Source organism: Sorghum bicolor, chromosome 8, assembly GCF_000003195.3.
Source record: "Sorghum bicolor cultivar BTx623 chromosome 8, Sorghum_bicolor_NCBIv3, whole genome shotgun sequence".
NCBI lineage: Eukaryota > Viridiplantae > Streptophyta > Magnoliopsida > Poales > Poaceae > Sorghum > Sorghum bicolor.
The window spans coordinates 2,284,419-2,302,098 of NC_012877.2; the positions used below are offsets into that span (position 1 = coordinate 2,284,419).

Genomic DNA, 17,680 nt, shown 5'->3' on the forward strand with positions numbered 1-17,680 from the left:
AAAATATACATATACCACTTTTGATGAATATTTTATAAAAACAAGAAGTTGTCCTAAACGACTTTTTTTATAGGTATGGAGGAGGGAATAATGCTCTACGCGCCTAGCTTAATCACAACAACATAAGCCGGCGTACATCGGTCGTGCGCCTAGAGAGAAGATGAGGCAATTGCATATGCGTACATCCCTTAGAGGCCGGTCGTGCGCCGCATCGTGTCCGGCTGTGAGCCGCGCCTGGAGAGAAGATGAAGGCTTTTTCGTGGGAGGAAGACAAAGTTTTCTTTTACGCGCGGGTCCCATATGGAACTGAGATAGAGAGAAATGTGGAGTTGTACCATACACTTGGGTGAATCCTAGATCTACAGTGGAGCTGCTCTACAGTGGATCTTCTAGATGAATCTCATATCTAGATTCATTTTTGGAGGTGGTGGAGCTTAACAAAGCGCTAAGACAACAAGCTAACCAATGAGCTAAGCAACTACTCAAGCTAGAACTAAACAAGAACAAGTACTCAAAGCAAGCTAGCAACATGGGCACACACAAGGCAATAGGCTCTGGCAACCACACCTGAAAATACCATTTTTAGGGGTGGATTTCTTAACGAAACCACCCCTAGAAATGCATTTGCAGGCTAGTTAAAAGCACGTCACTACAAACGCTCCATTTTTACAATTGGTGGCATTGTAGAGGTACGGTTGGGCAAACTGCCCCTCAAAGTTCATTTTAGTCGCCTCTAAAAAGCTTTTATGTTCTAGTGCACAGATTAAAGCACAAGTGTAGTGGAGCACAAACCAAGGGGGACAAGTTGACATGTCAGATTTTTCCTCAAAGGTTTGGTTGATTCTAGGCAACTTGTGTCCCCATTGTGGCATGTCCAAGGACCACCACTCCTCCACAAGCCTAGCAAGCCCTTAAGGTTGCCCCCCCCCCCCCCCGTGGGCACTTGCTTATCATGAGGTACAAGCCACAAAGTCCATTAGAGTTGCTCTTCACAATCTCCCGCACTGACAAACACAAGATCCCCTCACGAATCCTTCACTGGAGCTCCCGCACATTCTTCAAATTATGCTCGATGGTGTCGCTTCCACCAAGCCATCTAGGAGTCGGCAACCTCCAATAGTAATAATAAATCTACAACAATAACAACAACAACAACAACACCCTCTAGTGCCACAAGATGCTAACTCTTAAGCGATGCACTAGATCACTCCTAATCTCACCCAAAACACGATCACAATAGTCCTTATGTGAGTGGAGTGTGTTCCTATGAGCTGGTAAGCTAGCAAAGAGCAGCAATCCATGGACTAGCCTCAATGTGGACTAAGTGACTAGAAGTCACCGAACCATGGGATGGTGTCTTTAATTTCTTTCTTGTGTGGTTTGCATCCTTCTACACTAGCTCTTGTGTTTATCTCTTGTGCTAGTGTAGTTGCTTACTAGTTACCTTCTTATTGTTTACGTTTTGCTCTCTAGTAGGAGATCCCTTGGTTGCTTAATAAGCTAGTTGCTTAGGTTGCTTGACTTGCGTAATAGGCTTGTGTAGGCAAGCTCTTACTAGCTAGTCTCCCTAGTGACTGCTTTGCTTACTTTGTGCCTATGGGTGCTAGTGAGCTTAGTTATAAGGGTGAAATAGTGGCTAACTTGTTAGTTTAATTCTTCTTTTAATTAGCTATCTTTAATGATTAATTAGAAAAAATACTATTGACCTCTCTAGTTGACCTCCTCGATCCTACAGTAACTGACACCGATAATAGTTGATCGTCGCCAACAAAATCTCCATGGCATGTTTTCACCCAGTTCTCTTGCAGAGGTTTTTCCCTATTCAAGTGCTCGTACGTAGTAGTAGGACACTCATGCACTAGTGCTCACACCATGGTCCTACCCAAGAGATTTTAGGTGCGTATAACCCGGCCGACTCGCCTGGCACAGTAATAGCTGTATGCCTGATCGGAAGAATGCTCTTGAAGTAGGGAGGCTAGAAGGCTTTGCAAACAATATCGCCTATCTAAAAACACTGTTCATAAATTCATTATGAGAGAAAAACATCAATAGATTTGGCAGCGAATAGGATATATAATTAGCTAGAGAATAACTCTTTTGCACATTTGCCGGATGAATCTGATACGGCCATACTTTTGGGTTGGCCCAGCTGCGGGCCTGCACTATAAAACTGTGCTGACGCTGACAACTGGGGCCGGAGCCTTTCTCATCTGTGTGTAGACTGTAGAAACTAGAGAGGTCTACACTAACACTGACATGTGGGCTCCTTTCGCTTCTTACTACCTGTATGTACTACTGCCTATCCTAGCACCCGATGCGCAGCCACGAGCGCGCCGAGCCGCGGCCGGCGACGAACATCTCGTCGAGGGCGATGACGATCCCCATGGCGAGCGGCACACCGAAACGTGGACTCACCACGAGCCTGAACACGTCGTCTCCCACGGCCTCCTTGCGCCGCACCTCGGCCACGACGTCGCCGCGCGCGTCGCGCACGGCGCAGGCCCGGCGGCCGTAGGAGCCCTCGACCACGAAGGCCTCGCCGCCACCGGCGGCCGAGGAGGACGCCGCGGCGACGACGTGCGCCATCGTCTTGCCGCTGGAGGCGCCGCGCACGCGCAGACCGCCGACGTGGCGCCGGACAGAGAGGAGAGGTGGCCTGGTGGTGCTTGCTGCTGCGTCGCCGTCGTAGACGAGCCAGCGCTCCGCCAGGCTGAGCCTCTTGCGGCGGACGGTGAGGAGCGGCGCCCCCGCGGCGTCCATGAGCACGACCTCGGCGTGGCGCCTGGCGTAGCAGTCGACGCGGAAGGCGAGGTCGCCGTTGGCGTCGTAGACGGTGAAGCCGTCGCAGTTGAAGAGCAGCGACTTGCGCCACACCGTCAGCACTGTCGTCGGCGGCTCAGGTTGCTGGTCGGCAGCCGCTCGTGTGGTGGCTGTGGCGAGCTCTGTCGCGACGGCGGCGGCGTTGGGGTGCACCTTGGCCATTGCTACTACTGCTCTCCTCTGTCTCTGCTTGCAGGCGAGCTCTGCTTGTTTGGAAATGGTTTGCTTGGTTGGAGGTGGTGACTGAGAGGAGACGTGGGAGGGAATTTATACCAGCCGAGTGGCACGGGGGAGCTGGGGGAGTGGGGGTGCGTGGGGTGGCTGTGCCAGCGCTGGCATGTTCGCTTAGGATTATCCGCCGAATATGTCAGTCATTCAGCAGTGTTTTTTCTCTTATAACAAATCAGCACAGTGCATTCAACCATGACTTATCAGCCAAGTGGATAGTCAGGCGGACGCGGCGGAGACGGCGGACCGCATGACTGCATGTGGCCTCGCCGCCTCTGCTGCTGGTCCTGGGTGACGGATCGGAACTGTCAAGCTGCATGCGAATATACAGCCTGAGTTGTAGCTGGTAATTGATAGGAACGCATTCAGCGTTTGGGTGGAAGAATTCGTAGGCATTCAGCTAGCATTTGGGTGGAAGGAGAATTGATTCTTGGCCACCCCAGACCGCATACCGACTTGTCAATCTAATGCTCCGTCCACTTCTTATTTCGTCATGCACTCACTCAGCAGCATATACACCAAAGTTATTCTCAGCTGATAATATATGGTCGGCAAAAATAAAGCAATACATGCACAACAATCAACAAAGGAAGCTTGGAATAATAGAGGACCGGAATTCGGAAATGGTGTGAAGACTGTGGATCTGGAGAGTAAAGTTATGCGCTGTAATATGCAAAGTTTATTCTGAGGGTTGATTTGATCATGGTCGGCAACAAAGGAAGGAAGCTTGAGAGATAGCGGATCGGAAATGGCGTGAGAGTGAAGTTATGCCCTCTGAGTCAACCGCAGGGTCACATGTACATGTACTGCTAGATCTCTTTTTTTCAGATAATGACATGTACTGCTTCTACAGTTCAGTTCCATATATGCTTTTGTTTTTTTGTCATCATCTCATAGGTCCTGACTTTTTTCAGGTTTGATAAGGATTTCTCTGTGATATATACTCCTAAAGCTTAGGCCATATTTGGATGTTATAATAGTTATAAGCTATAAATATAACATGTATGACATCCAAACAAGCTGAATCTTTTAACATTTCCTCGTGAAATGTTGGAGTTTCATTCTATGATTCCTTGTTTGCCTCTCTTTTTCATTTCTGACCCTTTTCCCCTCATATTGTCTTTTAACAAAGGCAAAGACTTTGTTACGGGCGTGGAGCTAGCTGTTTAGCGTCTCTCTCTCTCTCTCTCTCTCTCTCTCTCTCTCTCTCTCTCTCTCTCTCTCTCTCTCTCACCTGATGAGCTCCTCCTCGTGCCCAACCGTGCCATGGACAGCGACTTCGGGTGGAGCCGATGGTGGCCATGGCAAATTAGGCGAGGTAAGCTTTAAATTTCTTCTCTCTCCTCCTGGATCTCTAAGTTAGGGTTCTGACAAGCTCTTTCTTTCATCTTCACTAACTCTTGCGGGCTTAGAAAGGGAAGGTTTGGGAGGAGGCCGGCTAGACACGGTGGGAATGGCTAGAGGGTGGTTAAGGGCCCTAGCAGTAGTAGAGTTGGCCAGGCTAGGTCGGGGCAGGGGCGTCATGGCGGCGGAGCTAGGGGAGAAGGTCATGATGGCGATGAGAGGGGGGAAGAAGGTCACCACGGGCGCGGAGAGCTCCAGCCAAGCTGCAGCGCACAGCGGGCTGGGGGGCGGCAGCGGGGGCGAGAACGAGGAGTGTAGATCACGGCTACTGCGTGAGAAGGAATGAAGAAAGAAGAGGGGGTGCAAGACGTGCAAGAGGTAGAGAACGGCCGTGCGTTAGGCAAACGCGTGCACGGTCCTGCGTTAGCCACATTCTTTAACAAATCATCATGAATGCACCAAGCTAGGTATACAAGGTACCGGATGTATATATTATATGTAGTCAATAATGCATATTGGTGTCTACTTTGTATTATTCCGTGATTGCATCGGGTGGCTTATGTAACAATCTATATATATTGTTTATTTATATATTGATGGAAATCCCTATGTTTTCTGGACATGTACGTACACAACTAAAGACATGGGCATCAGGCCGGGATCAAGTGCATGATTTACATATAGATAGAAGAAAACATAGGGCCTCTTTGCCGAGTGCTCGATGTTTGGCACTAGACAAAGCATCCGACACTTTGGCAAAGGCTAGAATTCTGGTAGTGGCTCCTCCTATAAATTTTTGTTATCGGTCTTGCTAGCGCCCGGACGTCCGACGCGTGAGTACGTCCGGACACCGGACCTTCCCCCCGCTCTCCCTCATACAGAAAAGAAAAAAAAGAAAAATAGATATGCTAAGCCGATTCTGTCCGTCCCCACGTCCCTTCCCTCCACTCATCGTGTAAGACTCGCCCCGTCTCCTACGTGCACGAGATCTACTTGCCTCAACCTCGCCGCCCCCTAAGCCGATCCCGTCCGTCCCCGCGTCCCTTTCCTCCACTCCCCGTGCAACGACTCGCCCTGCCTCCCACATGCACGGGATCTGCTCGCCACCAACCTCGCCGGCCCCCAGCACATCCGATCCGCCCATTGCCAGCTCACCCCTACACCCCGCCCAACACCAGCTGCAACAACAAAAAAAACAAGCTATTGAAACAATGAAAGAACATCTGATGAAACAAACGGAAAAAAACTGCTGCAACAAACAAAAAAAATCTATTACAACATCGAAAGAACATATAATGAAACAAAACAAAAATATGAACTACAACATAAAAAAAATATCTACTACAACATTCAAACACATTCACTGCAACGTCAGGGGGGATCTGCAGCAACAATGAAAAAGAGCTATTGCAACATCTCAAACACTGCTACTGAAACATCAGAAAAATACCTGTTGCAACAATCCAAAAAAATTCTATTACAACATTTCCAAATCATCTGTTGCAACATTGAAAAAGAACAATTCCAACAACGACGAGATATGACTCCCAAGGCTCGTCGAAACTCTAGCCACCACCGCATACGTTAGATCCAGACCCAGAGAGTGGAGAAGGAGAACGAGGATAAGGCCAAGCTTGGTCTAGAGGGAGGAGGACGAGGAGGAGGAGGAGGAGGAGGAAGAAGAAGAAGAAGAAGAAGAAGAAGAAGAAGAAGAAGAAGAAGAAGAAGGCTGAGATCTAGACGAGGACCTCACCTACCTCGCGGGGACGTGGGGAAGCCGCCGTCGTTGCTCTCCCTCTCCGGATGCATGGAGGCTGCGGCGAAAGAGAGAACAACCGGGGTAGGTGCGGGCACTAGTATGGGGGGAGGAGCCGCCAGGGTGGTTGAGGACGATGCCGCGGTGGAGGAGGACGTCGGGGTTGAGGACGATGCGGTGCGAGCGGGGATGGCCGTGGTGGCCAGTAGAGTGGCTAAGTGCGCCGATGGAGACAGTGGGCATCCAAGCGGAGGCGGCATGGGCGGCGCAGGCGAGTGGGGTCGTAGAGTGGGCGTGCGATGCGGGCTGAGTTCGTGAATGAGTGGATGAGGATGAGCGGTTGGGTCTGTAAATGAGTGGATGAGGATCGTCCGGACGGAAGTCACAGGACGGACGCCCGCAACAGAGCATTACCATTTTGTTATTAATGTATTTTAAGAAAGGGCTAAAACTATCTTAAGTTACAAGAAGCCCCCTCTAAAAAATTTTCTGGAGGTCGATATCCTCTAGTACAAATTAAACTCCTCCAGTAAACCATGCATGCTTATAAAAGTTCATCAAATTAATTCATCCAGATCTGTACCAGATGCAGCCCCCTTTCCGCTGTAAGTTCAACGACGTACGTACGTACCTACAACCGGATTCATCGCCGATGAATGGATCGGATTGTCGGAGTCATACCGTACTTTTATGGAAAACTGGTGGCGGGTGGCTACACATTTTCAAGTTATCTGTCCTAGTCCACCGTGCTGCCGATTGGATAAATGTTCCATATCTTTCGATCCGCGTCTCGATCGCTCGGTACACGACTACACATGCATATGTACATGCATCTCTATGTATCTGCTCATGACTATACACACAGCAGCTACTGAATACTCCTACTGATTATAGTACGTTGTATCGATCCATTTCAAAACGTGAATGGATTCTGTTTTCTCTGAAATCACACTTATATAATTTTTATCTAGTTTAAAAAGTATATATTTTAGCATCATATCAAATAAAATATTATTAAAATATAGTATTTCATAGTGTATCTAGCGTGGATTTTGTTTGACTTTCTAAACGATATATAGTGCATCTTCTTTTAGCTTGGTCAAAATTAAATAAATTTGATCGAGCATGAAGCTAGCTAAAGCGGCTTATAATTTGGTAAAGTTCAGTTAACCACATTGGATAATGTATTATCATAGTATAGGGTAAAGTGTCCTTTTCAACTTCAACTTGCACGAGATTTTCACTACTACAGTATTTAACCGTGGTGGGCTAAAATAGTTAACCACGGCGGGCAAATCAACCGCCTCGGATCAAAGGTCGCGGTTAATCGTGGCCTTAACCGAGGCGGTTGGTCAACTTGCACGAGATTTAATTTGATTTTCAGCACTAAACTATGAAACCGGGTACTGGATGACATCCTCCAGATGTTGAAACTTAACAAATTAGGCCTTTTAGCTAGTTTCAACGGTGGTTTTATATTTTGTAAAGTAATAAAAATTTTGTTTTAATCTCTAAAAACTCATAACTTATTCATTTTAAAAAATTATGAAAACTACTACCATTTTTCCTACAAAATTATTTATTCACTACTGCTCTTATTTGTTCATATTTCTAATAAACCAAACCACACGCAACAAAACAAATAGGAACAAAAATAAATAAGTTTCAAATAAGTTAACTAGATTATCCATAGTCGTTAACCAATGTAAGTTTAAAGCTGACCGAGTACGAAGTTAAAAACAACTTGTAATTTACGTTGTTCTGCTAGCTATAGTAGACCAACCACAATGCAACACACGTGTCCATACTTAGACGACACGTACGTTTGTTGCGTTTGTTCCCCTTCCAAGTTCCAAGCAAACATAATACATGCATGCACGCGGTCAGTCATGTTAATTAACGTGCCAAGCTAATTAAGTAACAAATACAGCGAGGAACACTGCAGCTAGACAAGCAAGGAGCCAAGCACGTTCATGTTCGTGCATCCGTGCGTGGCTAATAAAGTTACGCGACTACTAGTATACTAAATGCCTTTTGTCTTTGTGTGGTGTGCCTTTTTACATAGTACTAGTATATATCGTCTGTGCAAAAGCAGTAATCTAAATCTAATCACAGAGGTTCCAAGAAGATCGATCACAACCTCGCTTGCTTGCACGGGACCTGTTGTACGTGCAGTGTCCCCTGCTCAGCTGACATGCTGCACCTATAAAAGTTAACTGCCCCGACCCCGATCCCGATCGATCTTGTCATCTTCTGCATGATCGGTCCACACTCTCCATGCATCATCGGTCCACACTCCCCATCATTCCGCACCAAGCCTTCAACGTCACCGGCCAGTCCACGTCGCGGCGGCGCCGGAAAAGAAAAGTTCGCGTGGGGAGGAGAAGTCCTCGCGGAAAACTACCGCAGCGCATGAGAAGGTCGCGCACGACAAGGAGTCTAGGAAACTCGAGATATCAAAATTGTCAAGCCATTGTGCCTATGCAAAAATGTCAAGTTTGGTCCATCAAATGTCAAGTTTGCCAAAATGCATAAGTCAAATGCATAACTGTTGGAGAGCAATTTTAAGGTTTTTGGCAAATTTCTAGAATGCATAGTCCAATTGTATAACTATGCTCTTACTGTGGAATCAAGGTGCTGCATGCTTGGTTGGGCTATTTTAATTAGCCGGCCCGTCAATGGTTTACGTACGGCGTGAACCGATAAATAAATTGCTTCACACATTTGGTTGGTCCAATCTGTAATAGATCGTGCTTTGAACACTTATATGCATCTCTGTAGCTTGATCCAACTTCTAACCTAGCCTGCTTATTCCGAATTCTGCTCGATTGATCCCTTTGACTTCTCGGTGACTTCTCACTCTTATGATCGACTATACCTCGCCACTAGGCCAAGGGAGCGAGCACCAACCACCTCGCTCGCCTTTCTCCCATAGTTGATGACACCAACCATGGGAGAAGGGCGAGCGAGGTGGTGAGACTCATTTCATTTCATCCATGGCAACTGCCGACTGAATGCGCTAGCCCCCCTTCTCCAATGGAAAATGAAAACTATCTAACTGGTAGTACTCACAGCTGATTACCGCTTCTCCAATACGCTAGCCCGCTTCTCTGAGGCAAACCAAACAAATTGTGCTATTTAATTTGTTCCCCTGTAACTGGTTGTATTGGCAGTTAATTGATCACCGCCTCTAGAAATAGTTGTCTCAAAAATAAATTCATAACTTTTTTTTTATATAAACTTAGGTGAAGATAAACTTTAAGGTAGACTTATAGAGCTCAACGCGATACAAAACTTTGTGGTTGATAAAGATTTTCCTTAAAACTTTTTATAGTCCCAAAAAAAATGTTTTATGCTCTAATATTTTGAAACTATAGATGACATGATCTACACAATTTATAGTTATCAATATCATCTATAGTTTTGTAGTCGTCATCTTTTTATCTAAATTCATTTTAAGTTCTATAAATATTCATTTTATTTGAATTCTTTTATAATTTTTTATAGCTATCAGTATCGTCTATATTAAAAATCTGGTCGTCTATATTAAAAATCTATAAATAGTTCATTTTAAATCAGAAAATATGAAATTATTATATTTTTCTAAAAATGTTATCTACTATATGTTTAATATGATCTATATTAGTTGTTTGGAACTAATTTATTTATGTTCATATTGCTTTATTGCTCGTAGTCATGCATGTTCATTATTTTATTTGATCCAAATAACTCTAAATATAGCACCAACAGAACAGATAGATAATATTTTAAAAGAACACTGATGCTAGCTTCATATTTTTCTAATGTTTAATTAAAATAAATTAATTGTGAACTTTATACGCCCAAATTTGTCTGATTTCGATAGTTAAAAGGTATCTATTACCTGATTCTGTAGTTCAAGATTGAAAACCAGACCCACGTGCAATTTGGAGGTTAAAAATTATTTACTTTTATTATGTGTGTCGTATCGATCCTAAATTTGATAGCACACCTGATTGTGATGAGCCGGTGACCATGTGTGCCAACTAGGGACCTAATTAATTAAAACTTGCCCCATGGTATTGTTTTACCACAAATGGTTCCTGACTTCCTGTGACCGAATGATTCTATTATATAACTGTTGACAAATGACTTCTGATGCAGACTTCCTTTTCACTTTCACAATAGTTAATTTGTTTGACCAAAAAAATCTCACTCTAGCTAGCAGCATGCATGATGTGGATGGTGCAAATTCAGTTTTTTGCTTGAATCTCCTTCCTAGTACGGAGTCAATGGTTAGCAATAGTACCTTCACCATATATGTAGACGCACAAGACATGCAGCTAGTACAACTAATTCTATGCTGCACATTTGCACTTTTTCTACCCAAAATTTTAGAAAAGTTCAAGAAAACTGACTTGTGTTCTCTTTTTTTTTTCTGTTTCTATACTTCTACAAACTATAAGGCTCGAATTCAGTATAGTACTTTGTTTGTGATGGGAATGTGATGCATGTTTGTACTGTACGTACGCGCAAGTAGAAATGCTAAGAACTGCCCTGCCGATGCAATTCCTACAACGGTGACGTTCATCACCTAACGTGGTCACACAACGAATACGCATCTTCTTCAACGCTGACTGGATGCATGCGATGGTTGCACTTTTTCAGCAACGAATTATCTGTGTATGTGCACTTTTTTCCAGTTGAAAAGATGGAGTGATAGGTCTAGGACCTGTTTGATAGGGCTTCTCACGAGAGCCGTTTCGGAGAAGCCATAATTTGTGGCTTCAACAGAACGGTTGTGGCTTCTCTGCTTTTTATTTAAAAACGGCTTCTCCAGACAAAAAAACGTTTGTTAAGGCTCCTATCGAGGAGCCAGAGAGAAGTCCTGCCAAACAGACCCTTACATATTGGCCCAACAAATTTCTCCTCCCACTACTTACATCTATTGGGCCAATAGATCTCTCTACCTATTTTCTTCCCCACGTTTCCTCCCGACGCCCGACCATTTTCTTCCCCGCACTTTCCATCTGCCGCCGCCAAGGAGCGGCTTCCTCCCCAGCATCCCATCCCTCCCCGAAGGCCCTCTCTAGCAACACCACCACTCCTCCGCGACGTGGCCTGCTCACGGCGAAGCTTCACCGGCACAACGCAACGCGGCCTCCCAGCGGGTGGCCTCAATGGTTCTCACGACCTGCTCCCGACGCTCGGCCTCACCGGCGTAGGTGGCCTCACCGACGCTCGCGACCTGCTCCTAGCGCTAGGCCTCACCGGCACAAGTGGCCTACTCCTAGCACGCAACCTACCCTCGGGCTTGTTCTCTTCCCTATCGTGCGGCTATGGAGAAAAGACCAACGAAGAGGATGAGTCGTGGGACCCGCGTGTCATTCTCTATAAGGATGGGTTTGGGTAGTCTGTTTTAGGTAGTACTGCTGGAGTTGAGAGCAAAATATAGGTAGTAGAAAAATTGATGCCTACCTAAAAAGATAAATAGGTAGTCTGTTTTAGGTAGTACTGCTGGAGATCGCTCTTAGGCTTGGGCCCCATCCCGCGAAGGCCCTCGGCCGTGGCACCTCATGCCCTCCCCTTAGGGCCGGCACCGCACTATTTTACACCTAGGTGTCCGTAACCTAAAATTGAACAGCATTCAGTATTATCCAAAACTACACGTAGGACAACGAAATACTAAAAAATACTGAAACACGAATACTAAATGATACCGAATTCTGTTTAGTGCAAAATAGCACTACCGTGTGTGTTTGTGTATATATATACACCCTAGGTGTAGAATACTATTCTACACCGAAGTGTTATACTGAGCAAAATTCAGTATCGTTCAGTATTCGTGTTTCAGTATTGTTCAGTATTTCGTGGTCCTGGGTGTTGGACAAGATGATACTGAACACTCTCCAGTACTGCTCCGTATTTTTTCGACTCAGTTTTGACTTAAGGTGTAGAGTAATATTCTACACCTAGGGTCAACCCTGATGGGTTGAGATCCAAACCAAATCCACACCAATCCAAAACATATATATACTGAAAGTCAAATTCAAACCAAATTAGACCATGACTTCAATCATCCACACCAAACCATACCACTTATGCGCTAGACGCATTGAAATGTATTTCCAACCCACCATTTCACCGGCACCACATGCTATTGTTTATATTTAGCCATAAACAAAAGCAAAAAATAAATAGATAGAATAAAAAATCATTATAAACTCTATTATTCACAACCAAACCAGATCAGCCTACTTTAATAGGGCTCAAACCAAACTAGTCTAACGACCTTTTCAGTCTGTTTCAATCCAAACGAACACAACCCAAAAGTAAAAACAAACCAAAAAAATCTGGTTTAACCCAAACCATTGTCAGATTTACCTAGGGTGTAGAATAGCGCTGTCGTATATATATATATATAATTCAAGTAATGTGGTAACGAAAAGCCAATCCTCTACCTGGATCATGATCATACCACCGTATGAACGGTGTTTGAAGTTTGAAACCATGGGCGTGGTGGTGCTGGTGCACACGGAAACAAAACCGTTGGCAAGAAAAAGAAGCGGAGGCGCACATGGGCTCCCGTCCCGACCGTTGCCCGGACCGGGAGCGCGCGGCCCATTTGGAATCCACTCCACCATCCTCTCCGTCTTCTCCCCCACGCGGACGCGCCGGGCGGCGGCGTCGCATTCACATTTCGCCTCCCTTTCCCTCTCTCCCCCAATTCAAAATCAACCACTCCCCTTCCCTTCCCCATCCTCCTCCCTACTAGGGTTTGCCTTTGCGGCGTCGCCCTCATCCATCGACCAGCAGCAACAGCAGCCGACGATCGATCCGTGTTGGGCGGCGATGGAGATCAACATCGTGGACAAGTACGAGAAGCTGGAGAAGGTCGGTGAGGGGACGTACGGGAAGGTGTACAAGGCGCAGGACAAGGCGACGGGGCAGCTGGTGGCGCTGAAGAAGACCCGGCTCGAGATGGACGAGGAAGGGATCCCGCCCACCGCGCTCCGCGAGATCTCCCTCCTCAACCTCCTCTCCCACTCCATCTACGTCGTCCGACTCCTCGCCGTCGAGCAGGCCGCCAAGAACGGCAAGCCCGTCCTCTACCTCGTCTTCGAGTTCCTCGACACCGATCTCAAGAAGTACCTCGATGTCTACCGTAGGGGACCCGCCGCCAGGCCGCTCCCCGCTACACTCATCAAGGTGTGCCCTGTTCACCTCTGTCATTTGTAGGGAAAAAAAAATGATACTTTTTATAATCGATCTTCTGAGCAATTCAGCGTTTCGTGATCGGAAATAAGTATCCTGTGCGTTGCAATTCACATCCTTAAACTTAATTCTGATGAGAACGGTACAATTCTGATCAGAAGGAGAAAAAAAGCCACATAAATGTCTACTGCTCATGTTCCAATCGATCTGTGCAATTGATCACTTTGTGACCAGAGCAAACTAGCCTGCGTGTTACAAATGGTGTTTTCGGGTGTGATAAAAGGTGCGGATCTTATTGGATCATCATAGGTTCACTGACTGAGAACAACTGTCAAATCAAAGCACTTAGCTCTGAAATTAAATTTGTATGTTTTGTCTGTATAAGTTCTGGTTCTGCACACAAAGGCACATCAAATTGTTTCTCAGATTCAGTAGGTAATGGTTGTAAATCAACATATACTGATTATAATTTGCAGTAAGCTGGCAGATGATGCGATAACCTGTGTTTACCATTTCTCAAATTAATAACAAGAGAGTTAAGTTTTGGAAGTAACTATCCTGGAGTGTTTATTGATATTGGTCCCCAGGTCCCATAATTGAGGTTCCTTCCTTTTGATTCGAAAAAAGTTCCAGTACAACACACTGTATTTTGACTAGTGAAGCATTTAGTGCATCATGGACGATGAGTCATTCTCCTCTACCTTTACTCTCTTGAAAACTTGTTTAGCCAATGCAGCAATTCTTGATCATTATATGCCAAGTTCTGAAGTTCACCCTCCTTTGGTTGCTTTTGAACTAATGTACTTTCTTTACTTCTTTCTAGAATTTCCTGTATCAGTTATGCAAAGGAGTTGCACACTGCCATGGCCATGGTGTCCTTCACCGGTTGGTTTCTCTTGTCTAGTTTATGTTGCTGAACTCATCAGATGAATACAACATCACATTTTCCACTTATATGGTTCGTGCTCAAATTTATTTATAGGGATTTGAAGCCACAAAACCTGCTGGTGGACAAGGATAAAGGGATACTCAAGATTGCTGATCTTGGTCTTGGTAGAGCTTTCACTGTGCCTATGAAAAGCTACACCCATGAGGTACTGGTTACCATCCGGAGTTGGATTGCCTAATGCAATTTTAGTTTTTAACAGAGTTTCTAAGCATGATCCAGTAAGCTCTTTATATTCTATTGCTGTAGATTGTGACACTTTGGTATAGAGCTCCTGAAGTTTTGCTTGGAGCAACACATTACTCAACTGGGGTTGATATGTGGTCTGTTGGATGCATCTTTGGTAAGCGTATTCTCCTTTTTCAGCCTTGAATAAAGATGCGAAGTACTTTGCCTTGTGCTGAAAACTCGATGCATTATATGTATATAATATATGGTGCAAAATGCAATAACAGATGCATGTTCTTGTACAAGGAATTTCGTAGTGCCCCACAATCCAAACTGTCCACATCGTTGAATTTAGGACCAACCAAATAGCATATTGTGCTTAGGATTAATATATTGTCCTTGATTCTCTTGATTAAGAGATGGTGTATATTCAAATAATTTTGTACTTATGTTGAAAACTTTTACCCCACTGTGATGTTCATAAATTTTAATGCAGCTGAAATGGCCCGACGGCAGGCTCTCTTTCCCGGTGACTCTGAGTTGCAACAGTTGCTTCACATCTTCAGGTCCTTTTCTTTTCCTTCTGTATTCAGTCGTTGCTACCATAATATAAGCAGTACCTTCCTTAGTTGCTAGGATAGTATCATTCTGATAATTGTGAAGTTGTTCTCTTATCCTGTTGAAGGAATGCTGGCACATAACATTTTGCTACAGTTTTTATATTTCATTAGTTCTTTCTTGGGGTAATCTGAATGTGTTATTAAATGAGATGATAGTTTGATTTTTCTATACTCTTCTCTGTTAGACACTACTCCAATGGCTAAATTACACTTGAATTCTTGATTGTTTTAACTTTCAAGGAATAGCTTGCTTGCACAATTAACGTCATTCTATCTCAATCTGGTTCTACAAACCTGTATTGTACAATGTATTGACCAAAATATGCTTTTCGAAAAAAAGGTTGCTGGGAACACCTTCTGAGGAGCAGTGGCCTGGAGTGAGTGAATTGAGGGATTGGCATGAATTTCCACAGTGGAAGCCTCAGAGTTTGGCACGTGTCGTCCCAACACTGGAACCTGAAGGCGTTGACCTGCTATCGGTAAGTTCTAAGCGTGATTTACATGCTGATTTACTTACTGTGTTCTCTTAAATTAAAAGTGTTAAATCACCTGAAGTCGATCCTTTTCTTTTTGTCATATTTTGTTTTGGTGCCTTGCCCCAATATGTGACTTGTTGAGTGCATTTATTCTTAACACACTTCCTAAAATCAATATCTGGTTATGCTTTAAAAAAGAAAAGTGCAATTGGTTGTTTCACTGTGCCATTCAACAAGAAACTGAGCGATATTTTGTTTCTAAAAAAGAAAGAAACTGAGCTGACAGTCTGCATAATTAATGTGTTGCAGAAAATGCTTCAGCTTGATCCTTCAAACAGGATATCAGCTATAGCTGCGATGGAGCATCCATACTTTGACAGCCTTGACAAGTCCCAGTTCTAGCCATTGTACCATGTGATTCAGAAGTGAAGGCGCTACTCTCTTATTAGTGAGATTTCAAATGGAGGTATGAATTTCACTTGCCATCTAGGCAACTGGTTCATACTTTTTACCGATCTATTAGTGAGCGAAAGTTGGCATGCCTATGTTTTCATGTGAGGGTCATATGTGTTTCACCTTTCCTGTTATAGTGAGTATTGTTGTCTGTTGCCTTAAAAACTTCTTGTGACGTGTAACAAGAGTTACTTGTGGGAGGCCTGTGATAATGCTCTTTATTTCTCAACATCCATTTTCTTCAGTATGGATGTGAAATAGGAAATCTGATTTCCTGATTACTATCTTCAAGTTTCAGTTTTCCTTTTTGTTCTTTTATTAAGCATGCGATTTCATTTTCCTTCTCTCCTGACACCGTTGCACCAGCTCATTAACAAAGTTAACAAAACTGAAATTCATGAGGTGCAGATAGTGATTTTTTATTTCTAACACTTTTTAACACTATTTTAAATCTAACACCACATAACTTTTTTTTAAAAAAAAACTAACCCTTTTGACTCGCTGACATGGCGCAACTGAGAAAAATTATATTTTTTTCGAGCAATCTTGGACGAAGATGATCTTTATATGAAAATTGTAGTTCTCAATGAGATCTACAACTTCGTAGTTTTAAGTTTTTTTATTTGAGGTCGTTAAGATGCTCAAAAAAAATTAATATAAAGTTTTAGCTTCTTATTAATCACGTGCAAGCGCTTGTCGCTTTGGAAAAATCATATCTTTCTTATATGTTGTCAAGTAGAGATACCTTATATACGAAAGTTGTAGATCTCAATGGGATTGACAAATTTATAGTTTTGAGTTTTTCAATTTAAGATCACTAAAATGCTAAAAAAATAATATAAAGTTTCAACATCGTATTAATCATATACAAGCTCTTATATTTTTGAGCATTTTAATGATCTTAAATGTAAAAACTCAAAACTATAAATTTATAGATCTCATTGATATCTACAACTTTTATATACAAAAAGTATCTCTATTTGGTTCCATATGAAAAATATACAATTTTTCTAAAGTGACAAGCGCTTGTACGCGATTAATAAGAAGCTGAAACTTTATATTATTTTTTCGAACATCTTAACGACCTCAAATAAAAAAAACTTAAAACTATAAAATTGTAGATCTCATCGAAGGCTACAATTTTCATATAAAGATTATCTTCATCCGAGATCATTTAAAGAAATATAATTTTTCTAAGTTGCGCCACGTTAGTGAGTCAATGCTCAGTTGACTGCCATGTGACAATTTTGCCGTGCTGCCATGCATGGCGCGGCCAAAAAAGTTATGTAATCTTAGATTTGAAAATAGTGTTGAAGAAGTCTTAGAAATAAAAAAAACGCCAGATAGCTACAACATACGTGTTTGAAGACAGAATCTAAACCAGTTCAGATTCAAGAATACGTGTCAAACAACTTGGTCAGAACAAAAGCAGTAAGGCCATGTACAGTGCACAGGCTCTTACGAAAGCGCTTAGAGGGAGAGAGAAAAAGTTACTGTAGCAAGCGTCTCTCAGATAGCTAAACTTACAATGGAAAAATAAAATAAAGGCGCTTAGCTCGTTCAGTACGAACAGTTTTGTGTGGCAATGAAGCCTGGGATCACGCAAGAGCCGGTCCAAGCGTCGATGCTTTTCCGAGCGTCGGTGCCGTCCCTAAACGCCTAATTTGGATCAGGC

At 43.7% G+C, this 17,680-nt stretch overlaps 2 protein-coding genes across 3 annotated transcripts; one reads left to right on the plus strand and one right to left on the minus strand.

The window, feature by feature from the left end:
* Positions 2,005-3,082, minus strand: LOC8067160 (protein LURP-one-related 8). Its single transcript, XM_002442707.2, has one exon. It carries the CDS (start codon positions 2,980-2,982, stop codon positions 2,305-2,307), a length of 678 nt encoding a protein of 225 aa, XP_002442752.1. The 5' UTR covers positions 2,983-3,082; the 3' UTR covers positions 2,005-2,304.
* On the plus strand, positions 12,720-16,296 carry LOC8067161 (cyclin-dependent kinase B1-1). 2 transcript variants are annotated; one of them, XM_002441736.2, is made up of 7 exons: positions 12,720-13,336; positions 14,166-14,227; positions 14,325-14,436; positions 14,538-14,631; positions 14,953-15,022; positions 15,417-15,555; positions 15,862-16,296. In XM_002441736.2, exons 1-7 carry the CDS (start codon positions 12,980-12,982, stop codon positions 15,952-15,954), a joined length of 927 nt encoding a protein of 308 aa, XP_002441781.1. In that variant the 5' UTR covers positions 12,720-12,979; the 3' UTR covers positions 15,955-16,296. The 2 variants fall into 2 exon arrangements, with proteins under 2 accessions (XP_002441781.1, XP_021301397.1); XM_021445722.1 differs by lacking the exons at positions 15,417-15,555; positions 15,862-16,296 and adding an exon at positions 15,171-15,252 and having other exon boundaries at positions 12,737-13,336.